Source organism: Megalobrama amblycephala, linkage group LG3 (assembly GCF_018812025.1).
Source record: "Megalobrama amblycephala isolate DHTTF-2021 linkage group LG3, ASM1881202v1, whole genome shotgun sequence".
NCBI lineage: Eukaryota > Metazoa > Chordata > Actinopteri > Cypriniformes > Xenocyprididae > Megalobrama > Megalobrama amblycephala.
Genome location: NC_063046.1, coordinates 50705769 through 50725159, shown reverse-complemented (window position 1 = coordinate 50725159; position 19391 = coordinate 50705769). Strand labels below are relative to the sequence as shown.

At 42.5% G+C, this 19391-nt stretch overlaps 1 protein-coding gene across 3 annotated transcripts in view; it reads left to right on the top strand.

The window, feature by feature from the left end:
* Positions 1–19391, top strand: part of pcxb (pyruvate carboxylase b) — a 256057-nt gene that overhangs the window by 208153 nt on the left and 28513 nt on the right. For all 3 annotated transcript variants that reach the window (XM_048185986.1, XM_048185985.1, XM_048185987.1), the window contains one exon: positions 6303–6547. In XM_048185986.1, coding sequence (XP_048041943.1) covers positions 6303–6547 — 245 coding nt within the window. The remainder of the gene's footprint in view (positions 1–6302; positions 6548–19391) is intronic.

The following is a 19391-nucleotide window of genomic DNA, read 5'->3' as shown; positions in this document are numbered from 1 at the left end:
AGAGGGGAATATGTTGACACACACTGGACAAAGACTAATGATGGTGAAAAAAGAGAGGTAGAGAATCTTACCTTCCCTTTCCCCCATTTTGTTTTTAACTGCACTTACACATTTATTTCCTGTTCCTCCACTTCATTACTGTCAAAGTTAAATCATACCTTCTCTGCTCAGCCTTTCCCTCCCTCTTCCCCTGCTCTGCCCCCAAATACGGTTCCTTTGGGAAATAGTGGTTAGTTAATGGCCACTGCGCTTCAGTTTCAAATTCTCCAGAGTCTAATCTTATGCTGTTGGACGATCTCTCATGTACCCACATCATGCACAACAGTCTGTCAATGTCAATCCGTAAACACTGAGATACCCATTTTAACCTGATGGCTCAAAGATGAAATCCAGAGAAAAAATAGGGAAATAAATTAAGAGCATAATAAGAGAGAACTCTCATTTTGACGTTTTTAAAGGTGCCCTAGAATCAAAAATTGAATTTACCTTGGCATAGTTGAATAACAAGAGTTCAGTACATGGAAAAGACATACGTTGAGTTTCAAACTCCATTGCTTCCTCCTTCTTATGCAAATCTCATTTGTTTAAAAGACCTCCGGAAAACAGGCGAATCTCAACATAACACCGACTGTTACGTAACAGTCGGGATCATTAATATGTATGACCCCAATATTTGCATATGCCAGCCCATGTTCAAGGCATTAGACAAGGGCAGCCAGTATTAACGTCTGGATCTGTGCACAGCTGAATCATCAGACTAGGTAAGCAAGCAAGGTCAATAGCGAAAAATGGCAGATGGAGCAATAATAACTGACATGATCCATGACTGACATGATGATGATTCAGGAATCGATGCATGCATGCAGCATGAATGACGAACATCTTGTAAAGATCCATTTGAGGGTTATATTAGCTGTGTGAACTTTGTTTATGCACTATATAACTGCACTTATAGTCGAGAGCTCGGAAGGGCAGGGAGCAAGAGATTTAAAGGGGCCGCGCAGCCTGAATCGGTGCATAGTTAATGATGCCCCAAAATAGGCAGTTAAAAAAATGAATAAAAAAAAAATCTGTGGGGTATTTTGAGCTGAAACTTCACAGACACATTCAGGGGACACCTTAGACTTATATTACATCTTTTGAAAAGACGTTCTACGGCACCTTTAATAAAACATTGTTTATTATGTTTTAAGAGAAAAATCAAACTTTTACATTTTATTTGGAAAATGTGTGTGGTGCTTGCTTATATGGAAGTTCCCACCACCACAATCCTAGTGTGTTCTGGGAGGTTGCCAGATCGTTACTATGCAGTTGCTAAAGTGTTCTTAATGTGGATTTCTGTTTACACAAAAATGTGTTCTGCACAAATATTTCCAATTTTCTAATGTGATTTGTCTGTTTAGATCAATGCATAAAAAAAAACGACAATGCAGTTTCACTCTCTGACAGTAGGCGGCACTTATAGAAAAGCAGAATACCCAGGTTACCCTAGTTAAGGGGTGGTCAAACTACACTTTTTGTTCTGTTGACCTCCAAGCTTTGCATTTCGCTGCATTCCAGAGTTCAAGTTTGGTAAACTCTTACCTGTGAGTTTGTATCACATGAAGACGTGAAGAACGATACATCACATCGTAACCTCAAGACATTTTGCACGCTATTGTAACCGCCCCTTTACTCTGCGACATAAAACGCTGTGCAAAAAACTGTTTTCAACCTTTATAACAAGTTTTGTTTTTCTTGAGAACCAAATGAGCTTTTTCAAAAAAACTAGTTGTCTAGTCAGTTGTTACGACCAAAAAAAATAGATGGCAAAAAATGCTAGAAATTGTGTGAGGTTACAGCTGAGTTTGGAGATATACACACTATATATCTTTTGTTGTTTTCTAGCACATGAAGCATGTGAGTATGTGTTTTAAGTACAGTTTTTTATTCATGAGCGCATCTGTTGAGGTAATTGGTCACGGTAGACCTCTAGTTTCATGAAGATCCCTTTTTCCCTCTCATCACTCTCTCTTATTGTCATTGGTTTTCTCTCTAGTGTATTGCGCTGGTTAATTTAGTTGCCAGTGTAGCAGGCTAGCGCAGGTAAAGCTTTAGCTCACTGTCTCTGCATGAGCCGTTAAAGCCATTTGTTATTAATGCCACACACACATTTATTGTACCACGCTTCTCAGATCTTGTTTTCATTCTCTCTGTTCCTTGTTTTCTTTTTCTTGCTTTCTTTCTCTTTTTTAGATTGTATATTTCTGTCTGTATCACCCTGACTAAGCTGCCCTGCCATTGATTTTTGTTCTCTGGCTGAGCTCCATATTTGTTGTTTCTCTCACTCTCTCTCCTTCGTCTTCCCCGTCTTTTCTCTTTTTCGTTCTAGCACGCATTACCACTTTCACATATTCTCTCCCATTTTTTCCTTCCCTACAGGCTTTTTCATTCACATCTTCTAATCTTTCCCTTTATATCCTGTTTTCACCCATTCTCTTCCACCTACACTCATCTGTTCTTATATGTTTGTTTTCCTTCTGCATCTGTAAGTTCTTTTTCTTCCATCTCCATGTTTTTCTATGCAGTCTTCAAGCCCACTGCTTCCACTAACACTTTTCTCTCATACTCCATCTGACACTTTTTCTCTCCATCTCTCGATTAAGTGGAAAGACAAGTTCAGCCTCACAATCACAATCAAACCTTTTATCCCTGTGCAAGCACTTTATGTTCACTTTTAAAAGGCTCACTGCTTTGTCTTCAGTCTTCTCTCTCTTTCTCTCTCACTCTCTTACACACACACATTATGTTAGGTATAATGATAGGTGCACCTATCATTATGAGGACATTCCATAGGCATAATGTTTTCTACACTGTAAAAACTATTTATTCTATCCCCTACCCCTAAACCTACCCATCAAAAAAAAAAAAAAAGAAAAACATTCTGCATTTTTAAAATTTTAATTAAACATTGTTTATTATGTTTTAAGCCATTTTAATTAAGAGGACTCATAAACCACATTTACATTGTAATATCAGTGTAATACCCATGTCATTATACAAATTTGTGTCCTCATAATCATATAAACAAGCACATGCATATGCACACACACACACACATACACACTCTGTAAACTCAAATAAGTTGGCAAAACTCATAATTTTTAAGTTAAGAAATTCAAAGTTTAAGTAAGCAGAACTGGCAGATTTTTATTTTGTACTTCTTAACTTAAAATGTTTGAATGCACTAATTTTATACATTTAACTTAAAATTTTAATTTAACCTCAATGTGAACATTTTTATTAGTGTAAACATAGCTGTTACAAGCTAATTCAGAAAATGTTTACTTGCTAATTTGCTAACATGTTAACAATGGCATGTAACACTTGCTGAATGAGTGCAACAATATAAAGCATTTAACATACTTGCACTCAAACATACTTGCTCCCAGCCCAGTTTCAGTTAAACATAAGCTTGTCTAAATTAAAAGAAATAAGTTCATAAAACACAAAACATTGAAATAGCTGTTTACTTAAAATATATCAGTTTTGTGAACTTGAAAGAAAAAGAAAGTGCAAAATACTCATAAAAGTCAATTTAACTGAACTAATTTGTTTTATTTAAGTTTGTTCTACTCAAACCAATTAATTATTTTGAGCGTTAGGGTTTACAGTGCACACACATACTTTCTTTCTGCCTTATTGAAAATTTTGTGCCAGTCTGTATTGATGTTACTCTAAATTCCATCATGAACAAACTGTTCTGACCTTAGAGCTCAACACAAAATGCGACATTTAGCGTTAGTGTTGTTTAGTTTATAACATTTCAGTTTTAGCCCTTGCTTTTGTCTGAGAACATAATATATAATAATTATGTATAGTAATTATGTAATTATGTATCATATAATCATTATTGTGCTACTGTGTGTTGTCCTTGCTGGAAATCTTAAGTTGCTGCTTTTAGCTAGTTTAAGCTGGTCTAACTGCACAGGAAATACTGTTTCAGACTTTGCATATCCTGATCCCCGATTGACTTATTATCTCACAGTGTAATTTTTCATCACACAATGCAATGTTTTACAATATGACATTACTTTGAGCTTTATCTCACAATTAACTTTTGATTATTCTGAGATGGAAACAGTCTTCCATACTCACATCCTTATCCAAGCTGGTGTTATATTAGCTGGTCGGACAGATGGTCTCCCAGCTGAAAAGTACCCAAAACCCCTCTAAAACCATCAAAACAGACCAGATTAACCATGCTCGTCTAGGCAGCCATCTTAGGCTGGTTTAAGCTGGGGGGTTTTTCCAGCAGTGCTATGAAAGTGAATGCCACAATTTGTTTAGAGCCTTGTCTTAAATCTGCTGTAGCATTTTTCTTAGAATATCATGCATAAAATATTTCTAATACCTGACAGATATCACTGAAATATGTGGTTTGGGAAAATCACACTCGTCTCTGTGACAGCCCAAAGCTCTGAATACAGCAGAAAAAAAAAAAAAAAATCAACCAATCAGAAAACTGGTTCATATTGTCATTTATACCTATATATGCAAGCACATACATACAGTACATTCTTGTTCATAAATACACAGTCATTTTAGGGGCATTTAGGGCCGTTTATCTACTGTAGTGACACATTAGAGAATGATAGAGTTCATTGAGTACAGCACATGATGTACATTGACATCACTTAATGGACTGGTTACTATTTGACTATTGGAGTGATGCAAACCCAGCAGGGACATTAAAATAGCAAAGAGCTACTCACTTATGGTGTGTGTGTGTGTGTGTGTGTGTGTGTGTGTGTGTGTGTGTGTGTGTGTGTGTGTGTGTGTGTGTGTGTGTGTGTGTGTGTGTGTGTGTGTGGCCTGAAGACAGGAAAGATGACTCTTGTGGAATCAGGCTTAATTAAATCCACATTGATTATTACAGTCTGACTTTATGCAGGGTCTTTATTGATGGATTGATGGTGTGTTTTGAGATGTGTCAGTTTAGGACAGCAGTAGCTGTCAGTCAAATGTTCTTAGCAAAAGGAGAGACAGAGCTACTAACACCATCACTTAAATGCATCTGAAAGGACAGGGTGATTAATTTCACTAAATTAATACTTTCAGCCTAGTCATTTCCATCTTTAATATATTTCTGTCTTTCCTAGGTTTTAAAGAGGTTTTGAAGACAACTTTACAGATGACTAAGTGACTATATTCACTAATTACTCTGAGCAGTCACTGTCTTGTTAAACAGATTTGAAAAGGCAATCTTATGTCACAGTTTGTGTGAATATGAAATTCATATTATGAACATGGAATAGTTATGGTTAAATAATTGATATAGCCAAACCTGTGACCCGTACTTCATTTGCATGATTTTTGAGCATTACATTGCTTGTAAACAGCCTACACTTAGGCTAAATAAAGGATAATGTACAGTCAATACAGACCCCTGCTCTGCGTAGGGGCGATGATCACCCCGTCTGGCTGACTGTACAGTATATTTTCCTGCTAATTACGTGGCTACTTATCAAATAAATAAACAGACATGAAATATTGATTTTGTTTTGCTATGTGATGCGAAAACCAGCAACATTAGCACAGCTTTTTTTTTTTTTTTTTTTTTTTCAGAGAGCTGTAACATTTACTGGCAAAAAATGGTTTAATATTTCATAAAAAAATGTTTATTAAAAAATCTAGCATTCCAGAGAACCATGTAATAGAGCTCAGCAGTGATCAAGTTCAATGATGACATAACCTTTGATTTGAAAAAGAAGAAGAAAAGATATTCAGACAAAAAGTAGCACTTTAGTATGGGGAACAATTCTCACTTTTAACTAATTGCTTATTAGCTTGCAAATTGGTTGTTTATTAGTACTTATAAAGCACATATTATTGCCTTATTCTGCATTACTTTTTTCTACATCTCTAAATCCTACCCCATACCTAAACTTAAATGCTACAACAACTACCTTACTAACTATTAATAAACAGTAAATTAAGAGTTTTTTGAGGCAAAAGTTAATAGTGAATGTGTTCCCCATACCAAAGTGTTACCAAAATATATATTTAAATATATATATGTATAAGTAGTTTGAGTGTATAGTGAGATTTGGAGAGCTTTTTTTGGCACATTTTGTTCACCACAGTTTTCTGATTCAAAAAATTAAATTGAACTAAAGGGGTATGTAATTTTTTTAAATTGAAAATTGGTGTCTTATATCACTATATGATATTGTTTTATGAACGCAATAAGCAACGTGAAGTCATATGGCTTATTATTACAGTGACATTGCAGCATTTGTAACACTTCTCCTGTCACGCAGGTGTTTCTCTGGACAGAGTGTTTGACTACAGCGAGTACTGGGAAGTGGCTCGTGGTCTGTACGCTCCCTTCGACTGCACTGCCACAATGAAGTCTGGTAATGCAGATGTTTATGAAAATGAGATCCCAGGGGGCCAGTACACCAACCTTCACTTCCAGGCCCACAGCATGGGCCTCGGTAACAAGTTCAAAGAGGTGAAGAAAGCCTACGCTGAAGCCAACAAGCTGCTGGGAGACCTTATCAAAGTAAGACCTCCAAAAATCTCATTATGATTCCAAATGTGTCACCCACTCTTTCTTTTCTTTTCTTTTCTTTCTTTATTTCTTTCTTATTTCTTTCTCTGTTCCTCTCTCCTCCTTCCCTGTTCCACATACTGAAGTATGTCCTTGAAGGCCAGTGTGACTTTTTCTTTTCTTTTGGATTTGCTGTCATTTAAATTCTAAAAGTATATAGTCACGGCTGTGTCATTTTTGTTCCTGTTGGTTCAAACCTAACAATTAACTTAAAACATAGAAATTATCCGCAGTGTACCCTAAATTTTGCGTGTAGACTAAATAGCAATTTCATCACAGGCCCACTTCCTTCTATCCTCTGTTCCCATTAATATAATTACTTATTACAAAATTATTTTAGAGGCTTTGAAAGGATATTTCTCTGTCAACATGATGAGCTGACGTTCTGTCACCAGAATCTCTGTGACTAACATAAGAACAACTTCTGCCGCTTTCTGTCAGAGGAACAGTGTGATAGGGATTGTTCTGGTTATCAGCTGATCTGCCTCATAAACTGATACCAGCAGTCAGTGTCACCTGCCAGTGTTGGCTTCTGCCGTGCTGCACTCTGTCTCCTAAGGCCAAATTAACCGATCGGCTCAAATGTGTCTGAAATCACTTGCTTCAGTCTTTTGCTCAATGCAATCATTTATTGGGATTCTCCTAATAGAAGTTTCTGTTTACCTCCAGTGTATCTGCATGTGGTTGTTATTCAGTTCACATTTTTTATCTTGTTTTCTGTCAGTGCATTCCTGCCTGCACTCCAATTTAGTTCATGGGTTTGGGGGAAATGGCTGGACTTTGGGATCTTGTGGTAATATTCCATTTATATTCCTTTTGCTCTTGCCATCTCTTTCTCTGTCAGGGTGTGTTTAGAATAGCATGTCACATTCTATTTTTAAAAGAAAGTAGTAGGCTTATGTATTTTTTATTCTTTGTACAGTATGAGAATTGTCTTTATGCATGGAGTACCTGGATGACCTACTATATTTGGCAGAATGGGCTGTGCTGTAAAACGAATGAACCAGGAGTGATATTGCCAACTGTTAAGACCAAGATTTTGTTGTTCAGCAATATTTTTTTAATTAATAAAATTAAATTAATACTTTTTTAAATTCATATTTTTATCTCATATTATTTATTCACTTTTATTTTAAAGGTGCCCAAGATTGCTTTTTCACAAGATGTAATATAAATCTAAGGTGTCTCATGAATGTGTCTGTGAAGTTTCAGCTCAAAATACCCCACAGATTTTTTTTTAATTAACTTTTTTAACTGCCTATTTTGGGGCATCATTAACTATGCACTGATTTACACTCGACGCCGCCCCTTTAAATGCTCACGCTCCCTGCCAAACGAGCTCTCGACTATATTACAGTGCATTTACAAAGTTCACACAGCTAATATAACCCTCAAATGGATCTTTACAAGATGTTCGTCATGCATGCTGTATGCATGCTTCGAATTATGTGAGTAAAGTATTTATTTGGATGTTAACGTTTTATTCTGAGTGAATTTGAGGCTATATGCTCTGTGGCTAACGGCTAATGCTACATTGTTGGAGAGATTTATAAAGAATGAAGTTGTGTTTATGCATTATACAGACTGCACATTTAAAAATGAAAATAGCGACGGCTCTTGTCTCAGTGAATACAGTAATAAACGATGGTGACTTTAACCACATTTAACAGTACATTAGCAACATGCTAATGAAACATTTAGAAAGACAATTTACAAATATCACTAAAAATATCATGTTATCATGGATCATGTCAGTTATTATTGCTCCATCTGCCATTTTTCTTGATTGTTCTTGCTTGCTTACCTAGTCTGATGCTTCATCTGTGCACAGATCCAGACGTTACTGGCTTGTGTAATCCCTTAAACATGGGCTGGCATTATGCAAATATTGGGGCGTACACCCTGACTGTTACGTAACAGTCGGTGTTATGTTGAGATTCGCCTGTTTTTCGGAGGTCGTTTAAACAAATGAGATTTATATAAGAAGGAGGAAACAATGGAGTTTGAGACTCACTGTATGTCATTTCCATGTACTGAACTCTTGTTATTTAACTATGCCGAGGTAAATTCAATTTTTGAATCTAGGGCACCTTTAAGAATGATCAACATTAAAGTGACACTACAGACTTTACATTAGCCACTTTTCCATTGTCGGTTCAAACCATTCTTGTTGCTTAACCATTCCATTCTATGGCACGTATGTGGTTTCATTTTCCACTGTGGGGCTATAATACAAATGCGTCAGTCGTTGCCTTGGTAACGTAAAAACTGTTACCCAACCAAGCTGAGAATTCGATCAGTTTGTAATCATCCCAGGCCAAACCAAGCTAAAGTGAAAATATAACCAGAACCATTCCTTACCGCTCTTAGAACTGTTCGGCCCAACGGTGGAAAAGTGGCTATTGTTAAAGTTTCAAATAAAAGCCATTCTTTCTATTCATCAAAGAATCCTGAAAAAAAATGTATTACTGTTTCCACAAAGATATTTAGCAGCACAACTGTTTTCAACATTGATAATAAGAAAAAAAATATTTCTTGATCACCAAATCAAAATGATTTCTGAAGGATCATTGACTGCTGAAAATTCAGCTTTGCCATCACAGGAACGAATTGAAAGCATATTAAAATAGAAAACAGTTTTAAATTGTAATAATATTTCACATTGCAGGGTTTTTGTTTGTTTGTTTTTTAATCAAACAAAAGCAGCCTTGGTGATCATAAACTTCTTTCAAAGAACATTTAAAAATCTCTATATTAAATATATTTACATAGTAGGCAGCATCGTGAATATGTTGCACAGTAAGCATTATGCTAGTTTTACATTCTGAACACAATCTTCATGTCTTGCTCTTCCTTGCTATCTGGTTTGCTGGGACACACACCAACACACACTCCACTAATTCTGTTTCTATTGAAGCAACAGCAAGGACTGACACACACAACCCGAGTTCTCGAGTTCAAAGCGCGCTCTGTCCATGCCGATGGCCAAACAGATGTACACTGTCAATTAGCCAGAAATCCCCTGTGCAATAACACAGGAGAGAGTAAACACTTCTACAGTAGGTGCATGTCTGTGTGCATGTGTGTGTGTACTTGTTTAACCTACATTGTGGGGACCAGCCAGCAAGGGAAATTGATTAATAAACATACAAAGTGATGCAGAAAGTTTTCTTTGATGGGTAGATTTAGGGGGATAGAATATACAGTTTGTGCAGTATAAAAACCAATTACTTCTATGGAGAGTCCCCACAAAGATACCAAAACCTAACACGTGTGTGTGTGTGTGGTCCTGGTAAACCCTACGTTACCATTCAGTCGGTCACGTTCGACGTACATCGGACAGACCGGCGAATAGGAATCTCGCTAGAGAGGCCAATCTACTTCGTGTGTAACTAAAACGAGCCAATGCACATTGCCATGCAATCATATGCATCAGCTGCTCGCCTCGCAGCGCGGGTATATAATGAGCAGCAGGTGCGTTGCATCTTCAGCTTTTCGCTTCGGAGCCGAACGGTGTTTGTTCCTGTTCTCTGCAAGCGAGTGTCTGCTAGAAGACGAGTCAAGCTTTTTGGTTGAACTTCTCTTTTTTTCCGAGCGCAGGCGAACAGCACAGCAGCGGGGTTGAAGTCCTCTCTTTTTCTGTTTTTGTTTCGTTTGCCTTTTTTGAGCAAATAGCTGTTTTGACAGCATCGGAAGGCTGTTCTCACGGCCGGTACGGTGCGCTTTTGAGCGCTGAAAAGCCGTTTTTACGGCTGGTAAGAGTGAGCGCCTTCAAAGAGAGAGAGAGAGCACACGACAGGCTGCACACAATCCCTGTCTGTGTTGCGGCGGCCGTTCCCCTGCGTGCTTCAGCACTTTTAAAAGAGTAAAGTCCCTGAAAGAGCTTACACAAGTAGATTCGCGTCTTTTTAAAGATGACATCCTACTTGTGTTTCTGGATGCGGTCGTTCCTGTCCTCACTGACGGCCACGATCACTGTTTCACATGTCTGGGCGTGTGTTGAAATGATGTTCGTGGGTGTTTCATGTTTTCATATGAGAACATGATCACGTCGACACGCCGGTCGTGACTCTTCTTTCTCCGGGAAGCTTGAGTCCCCTCTGTTGTTGGCCAGCTGCCGCTTGTGTGTAAAAGCACAGCCGCGGGTCTGCCCGACACTCTGGGAAGACCGTGGAGATCAGCGAGAGCAAACCTCTCGCTCCTCTGCGTGTCGTGTGCCGTCGAGCTGCCGGGCTGCAGCGCGGGTTGTCACGGCAACCCAGCGCTCGCTCGGCGCTCTAGATGCGCGGTTCTCTTGCATAATCTCCATTGTAGCGCCCTCTCTGGTGCACCAGAAGAGGTCTACTTTGCTGATATGGCTTGGGTGACATGAGGTTGAGGGGTTCCTTCGGGGAACCAACCCCCTAGGGCCCCTCCCTCTCTAGCGCATTGCAAGCTGTGCAGTTTCTGGATTGGATTGCTGGTCCTTCTCATAGGGGAACCTAGCATTTCATTCAGAGCTCCAGCTGAGGGACAGACGTCGATTGCAGCATCGGAGAGAGTGCTGTTATGCTCTGGAAATGAGGGTGACGCTGCCCACTGTAATGGTGTGTGCTTATGCTGACTCAGATTCGGAGTTTACAGCCATGCTTTCCTGGGTCTTCCAGATGTGCATGGAAAACTTGGCAGTATGGGGGTATGTTGGTGCCATAAATATGGAATGCCAAAAGTGCCAAAATCTGCATAAGTTTTTCCTCTCTCACTACTCTCTTGGTTGGGGTGGCTGTACACAGACCACACCCACCCTGCATGTGAGGCCAAGGCACTCTTTTTGCATGAGGGTAGTTCTGTGCTGGGGTTGAGCTGCGCTTGTTGACTAACCGTGATCAAAGTCACGGCGCAGGCCCTCAGCCAGACGATGTCCACCTCAGTGGTCCAGAAGTGCCCCCTGACTTACCTTGTGAGGTGCGAGAGGTTGTCAAGCTAAATGCTTTCTCAATGCTCCCATCTTACGAGGTGGCCTTTTCGGTGACACTGTCGAGGACTGAGCCCAGCGGTTCTCCTCAGTTAGTAGCGGATCGGGGAGCTTCCCATGACAAACCATTGAGTTCCTCTTGGGCCGCCCCTCGGTCTGCTCGTCGCCAAGGGTGTCGTCCCCTGCAAGAAACTCTGGCCCAGCAGGCTCTGCTGTGTCCATTGCGGGGAGATGACGCCTCCCGTCTCTGCAGCTGTTTAAGTGGTTGGTGAGAATCACCCCTGAGACGGGCGACCCAGAGATGGGTGGGGCTGCTCTTCCACCCCTGGAGGAGGGCCGGGTGGTAAATCCTTTTATTGGGTTTGTTTCTGTTCCGCCACTGACCCAAGAGGCAGTGGTACCCAAAATTAAAAGAGCAGTTCCTCCATTTCCAGGTCTGAAGAGGGTTTGGAGAGCAGTGGGAGGAGAAAAACCTCACCACTCTCATCCCCCTATTCTGTCGCCAGCAGACAGCAGTGAGCAGCGGGCAGCCAAAGCCTCGACTGCTCCTTCTGTCCATCCGTGGAACCAGGTAAGTGTTGCCTAGCACACTGTGATGCTGCTTCGGCCCGCCTCACAAAGAGAGCCCCCCGAGCCGCGTCCCTGTGTTCCACCTCGCTGCCCCACTGCGGGTACGCAGGTGGTCCCTTTGGTCCCGCTTGTACGGTCTCTGCGAGCCTGGTTAGCGCTCCCCAGTCCGTCTCGCTGGCTCATTCGGACTATCAGGCTCGGCTATGCGATTCAGTTCGCCCGGCATCCCCCCAAGTTCAGGGACGTCCTCTTCACTACAGTGAAAGATGTCGTTGCCCCTGTCTTGCGTGCGGAGATCGCAGTCCTACTGGCGGAGGACGCGATAGAGCCGGCCCCTCCAGCCGATATGAGGTTAGGGTTCTACAGTCCCTACTTCATTGTACCCAAAAAGAGCGGTGGGTTACGACCGATCTTGGACCTGCGAGTTTTGAATCGGAGCCTGTACAAGCTACCGTTCAAAATGCTGACGCAGAAGCGCATTTTTGAGTGCATCCGTCCCCGAGATTGGTTTGCAGCGATCGACCTGAAGGACGCGTACTTCCATGTCTCGTTTCTTCCGCGACACAGGCCATTCCTGCGCTTTGCGTTCGAAGGTCGAGCATATCAGTACAGAGTCCTACCCTTCGGGCTGGCCCTGTCTCCCCGCGTCTTTACGAAAGTCGTAGGGGGAGCCCTTGTTCCCATGAGAGAACAGGGTGTTCGCATTCTCAACTACCTCGACGACTGGCTCATTCTAGCACAGTCCCGGGGTTAGTTGTGCGAACACAAGGATTTGGTGCTCAGACACCTCAGCCAGTTGGGTCTTCAGGTCAACTGGGAAAAGAGCAAACTCTCCCCTGTGCAGAGGATCTCTTTTCTCGGTATGGAGCTGGATTCGGTCGAACAGATAGCACGCCTCACAGAGGAACGTGCTCAGTCGGTGTTGAACTGCCTGAATACATTCAATGGCAGGACAGCGGTCCCACTGAAATTCTTTCAGAGGCTCCTGGGGCATATGGCGGCCGCGGCGGCAGTAACCCCGCTTGGTCTGCTTCATATGAGACTGCTTCAACACTGGCTTCACGGCCGAGTCCCGAGATGGGCGTAGCAACGCGGCACGTTCCGGGTGCTAATCACTCAGGAGTGCCGCCAAGCCTTCAGCCCGTGGTCGGACCCTTTGTTTCTCCGGGCAGGAGTGCCCCTAGAACAAGTGTCCTGGCATGCTGTGGTATTCACAGATGCTCCTGCCACCGGCTGGGGTGCCACGTACAACGGGCATGCAGTGTCAGGGGTTTGGACGGGACCCCATCTGCATTGGCACATCAATTGCCTCGAGTTGCTAGCAGTACGTCTTGCTCTGAGCCGCCTCAAAGGGCCGCTACGGGGCAAGCATGTACTGGTCCGTACGGACAACACTGCGACCGTTGCGTACATCAACCATCAAGGTGGTCTACGCTCCCGTCGCATGTCGCAACTCGCCCGCCATCTCCTCTTCTGGAGTCAGAAGCGTCTGAGGTCGCTTCATGCCATTCTTGTCCCTGGTTTGCTCAGCCATGTGGCCGACGAGCTATCATGAGCTGAGCTGCCAGGAGAGTGGCGACTCCACCCCCAGGTGGTCCAGCTGATCTGGAGAGAGTTTGGAGAGGCTCAGGTAGACCTGTTTGCCTCACCGGAAACCTCCCACTGCCAGTTGTTTTACCCCCTGTCCGAGGGAACACTCGGGACAGACGCACTGGCACTCAGCTGGCCCCGGGGCCTTCGCAAATATGCGTTTCCCCCAGTGAGCCTACTTGCACAGACCCTGTGCAAAGTCAGGGAGGACGAGGAGCAGGTCCTCTTAGTTGCGCCCTATTGGCCCGACCAGACCTGGTTCCCAGAACTTTCACTCCTTGCGACAGCCCTCCCTGGCCCATTCCTCTGAGGAAGGCCTTCTTCTCAGAGACGGGGCACTCTTTGGCACCCGCATCCAGACCTCTGGAAACTCCATGTCTGGTCCCTGGACGGGACGCGGAGGTTCTAGGTGACTTACCCCCTGAGGTACTTAACACCATCACTTCGGCACTTGCACTGTCTACGAGACGTGCTTACGCCTCGAAGTGGAACCTGTTCGTCGAGTGGTGCTCTTCTCGCCGAGAAGACCCCCGAGGATGCTCGATCGGAGTCGTGCTTTCCTTCTTGCAGCAAGGGTTGGAGCGTAGGCTGTCCCCCTCCACCCTCAAAGTCCATACTGCTGCTATCTCCGCTTACCACGACCACATAGATGGCAAATCTGTTGGTCAGCACGACCTGGTCGTCAGGTTCCTTAGGGGGGCGAGACGGTTAAATCCTCCTCGTCCCCCCTCCATACCCTCTTGGGACCTCACTCTGGTGCTAAGAGCACTTCAGATTGCTCCCTTTGAGCCTTTGCAATCGGCAGACTTAAAGATTCTGTCTATGAAGACTTTGCTGCTGGTTGCATTGGCCTCCATCAAGAGGGTAGGGGACCTGCAGTCATTTTCGGTCGACGTATCGTGCCTGGAGTTCGGGCCGGGTGATAGCCACGTGGTACTAAGACCCCGGCCTGGCTATGTGCCCAAGGTTCCTACCACTCCCTTCAGGGGCCAGGTGGTGAGCCTGCAAGCGCTGCCCTCGGAGGAGGCAGACCCAGCCCTGGCTTTGCTCTGTCCAGTTCGCGCTTTGCGACAGTACATAGACAGAACCCAAAGCCTCAGGACCTCAGACCAGCTCTTTGTCTGTTATGGAGGCCAGCAGAAGGGAAAGGCTGTCTCCAAGCAGAGGATGGCCCACTGGATAGTGGATGCCATCGCCCTGGCTTACCAAGCTCAGGGCGTGCCCTGCCTGCTCAGGTTGCATGCTCACTCCACGAGAGGTGTCGCATCCTCCTGGGCGCTGGCTCATGGCGCCTCGCTGACAGACATTTGTAGAGCTGCGGGCTGGGCGACACCTACACGTTCGCTAGATACTATAGCCTTCGTGTCGAGCCGGTCTCCTCCCCTGTTCTCGCCACAGGTCAGAGGCACGGAGAGGCCCCGGCTTAGTGTCGGCTTGCTGCGCTACATGCGCTTCTTTTCTCCAGAGAGTCCCTACAAGGCAGACCCTGTCGAGTCCTCCGATATCCCTTCGGCAGCCGACGTGGCGGAGCGTCTGGCGCCAGGCCTATACTCCGTTGTATCCTTGAGAAACGGGTTTAGGCTGGGTTCCATATGTGTGACCCTACGGGGATCCCATATGGTTGGTTCCACGGTTGCTCCTAAACGAAGCCCGTGTCTTTCCCTCTGGGAGAACCTACCCTTCATCGGGTTGGAGTCACCCCAGCTCTTCCATATGTAGCACAGCCCTACAGGGTTAGTCCATATGTACTTCTCCACATAACTCCTTCGGGGAAGGATGTGGCTTCCGCAGCGTTCCTTTCCCAGCGAAAGGGTACGCTTTCCCAGCGTTATCCAATAGTCTCACTGAATGGGTTTTGGGAAACAGCAGTGATCGACTCTTTCTGTGTTAGCCCTGTCCCACCATCCTCAGGCAAGGGGGTTCAGGTGGCTTACAACAGAGCGCTGGAAGGGGGCAGCTCCTGTGGCGCTTTGGTAGGGATTCCTATTCGTCGGTCTGTCCGACGTACGTCGAACGTGACCGACTGAATGGGAACGTCTCGGTTACAAAGGTAACCCTCGTTCCCTGAAGGAGGGAACGGAGACGTACGTCCCGTCGCCACAGTCGCTGTACCCCGCTGATGCTGCTGCCTATCCGGTTCGGCTCCTCAGCGAAAACCTGAAGATGCAACGCACCTGCTGCTCATTATATACCCGCGCTGCGAGGCGAGCAGCTGATGCATATGATTGCATGCCAATGTGCATTGGCTCGTTTTAGTTACACTCGAAGTAGATTGGCCTCTCTAGCGAGATTCCTATTCGTCGGTCTGTCCGACGTACGTCTCCGTTCCCTCCTTCAGGGAACGAGGGTTACCTTTGTAACCGAGACGTTATGGGTCCCCACAAAGATGACAATATCTGAAACCTTTGTTCATATGAAACATACAGAATAATGTTTTTTTGAAAATGTAAAAATGCAGGCAAAGACTGAGAGACACAAGCAGAGAACGACTGAGATGTACACAGAAGGATTACTGTACGTCAGAAAAACAGTAAGAGGAGAATCTCACGGGCATGAGGATTACTGTGTGTGTGTGTGTGTGTGTGTTTGATCCCCTCTTAATCCCGTCTCAGTCTCATCTTATAACACTTTCCCCGACAGCCCCCATCACAGTGACTTGACCTGACCGAGTTTTGCATTGTGTCTGGGTACTTAACACATCCTCTACTTAATTAACAACCCATTGATTTCTCTCTCTATTCAGAAGTTAAAGGATTTTTCTATAACTGAGGCCAGCTTCCTCATGATTTGAAACTTTTACCAGAAACATGCTTTTTATGGGCTTCAGACATTCCTGCTGAGCACCAACAATGTAGCCAAATAGTAAAGACTGGGGGTGAGTGGGGACCAAATTTAATTTGGTAACTTTTTTTTTTGTATTTCTTTTAATTGATCAGCCACATTTCTGAATTTCGCATATTTCAGTGGTTCCCAAACTTTTTAAAGTGACATACCCAAACCCCCCCACGATCTATGGAAGCTTGTGTAAAAGATAATTGCGACTTTTTCCTGTTTTCACATTAGAGGTGGCATTTTGCCTGTTATAAATGCATGCTTGGTATTAATGTTTTTTTAAGGTGGGGCAGAATTAAATGAATGGCAAAACTCAGCATTTTGTTTGTGTACCCCCTCTGTCACCTCATGTACCCCCAGGGGTATGCGTAACACAGTTGGGAACCACTGGTGTATGCTGCTCTGTACTGGATAGTACGTATGAATATGCATATAAACAATCAAACAGATATAAAATCAAAACTGACTAATGATGCAGAGAAAATAGTTGTAGGTCACAGATGGGATTGTAGGGCGAGATGAAGATAAGAAATATAACAGGTGTTTAATTAATATTTACATTTTTTTTTACTATTCGTTGTTAAATACACACTACCGTTCAATATTCAAAAGTTTGGATTTTTTTAGTTGGAGTACGATTTTGGTTATTTTATTTTATTTATTTATTTATTTTTATTTTATTCAGCAAGGATGCATTTAATAGATCAAAATAAAGACATTTATAATATTAAAAGATTTTTACGACAAATAAATGCTTTTGAATGACTCATCAAAGAATCCTGAAAAAAAAAAAAGTATCACGCGCAATTTCAAGCAGCACAACTGTTTTCAACATTCACAATAATTAGAAAGACTGTTGCACCAAATCAGCATATTAGAATGATTTCTGAAGGACCATATGACACTATATATAAATATATGAGGATAAGAGACTTATTTATTATATCTCATAATATGCCTTTTATGAGAATAAAGTCATACGATTTGCAAGAATAATGTAGTAATATTTTTAGAATACTACTTTAATCTTGTCCTGTTACTACTTTATTCTTGAAATAAAGGTTGAGTTTATTTTCCAAATGTTATGACTTTGAAAACAACATTAATTCTTGAAAACAACATAAAATAGTATCCCACATTTAGCACACAATAACCACACTACAAAATAGTATGGTACTATGCTATTCTGAACACAACCAATGTCTTCGACAAAGCAGGAGCACTCCAGTCTTTAGGATTTGATTTAACATGAGCTCCAGCGTCTTGACTTCAAATGACTGTGGCAGGATGAAGGAAACGTTTACGCTTAATTTAGTGAAATCACATTTGATTATCCAGACAGTTAAGTTTGCATATTACGGAGAGTCATTTCTCTGTGAACAGTGTTCCCTGGGTGAGATTTCTGAAGCAGAAGAGTTATGCAAATGTGTCAGCATTTTAACACGTGCAAGTTAGCCTACTCATGTAGTGGTTTGCAATGTTGACATTTATATGCATAAGAAGTTTTATAATTGGTCACATTAGGGTTTGGAGGTCTCTACTGTGTCATCCACTACAGTCCCAGTGGTGCTAGAGTCACTCAGGGTTGTTGCTAAACCCTTTGCTCTAAAAAAGTCTTTGCACATGTCATGTCTGTTGCTTTGTATTTAAACAAGGGTATTAACCTTGTGTAACCTTTGTCTAGGAGTCTGTTACAAAACTTAAAATGTCACTCACATTTATTTCATTCCTTTTTTGACCTACTCCCAACCATCCAGTCTGTGCTTACAGTTTGTTGTTGTTTTTTATATATAATGTAAATACAATGATATCCTTTAAAATACCTTGGAGAGTAATGTTAAATTATAACCACTACTATGGCACATATCAAAATATCTGATACCATCATTGTACCACAGTGGCGAGGCCAGAAGTTTTAAAGTGAGTGGACCTTGGTGAAATAGGGTGGACCAATGCCTACTCTCAAATTACTTCATTTTACAATACATGGGATAAAAATAATTTGACAATTAAGATTAGTTTAATGTGAGTTATTGTCAGCCAACAGTTTCATGAAAACAACAAAATTCATTCATAAGTAAAATAAATAATGAACAGAATAAGAACAATAAATGAAGATAAATAATCATAGGTGGAGTGTGTGTAAGGCTTTGCCTTCTCCTGGCTATGGACTTGAAACTAGCATGGAATTTTCTCATTCAAACCACTGCATGATGCTGCTTCTGATTGGTTTTAGAGGGAAAAGCTTCCCACATCTGCTGGTCTAGGATCCATTTTCTCTGTAATAATAGTATATTGTTGATTTGGAAAATGACCCCATGCATATCTGTGTTTGTGCTATGGAGAGCATCAAAAGTTTCTATTTACAACATTGCAATGCAATGGCCAATCAGAGGTGCTTAAGTTAGACTCCACTCACCGCACAAAACATGTTTTTGCCCAGTGTTGAGTTCTATACACTTGCAAATCCTCTTGTTATAACAAAGTGTAAACTAAAGATTCATTGTGCAGTGTAGACAGCTTCATTGATTATAGAGGAACTTGGTGAGATGAACTGAGATGAGTGACAGCTTTTTAGCTTTTATTAGGGCCGCTCTTTGTGTGCTTTCTAGGTGATAAATAATCAATTCAGAATTTGAATAAAACGTTTGTTTTTTCATGCTTGAACAGCGGCCACATTCACGCTGCAAATTTTGGGAGTGATATCTGATAAATTCATGTATTTGAGCGATTATTATTGTCATGTATGTGTGATTTTTTTTTTTTTTTTTTTTTCTTTCTTTCTTTTTTCCTTTCCCACTAAAAAAGAGGGACAGTGCCACCCTGGCCCTTATGTAGTCTCGCCACTGT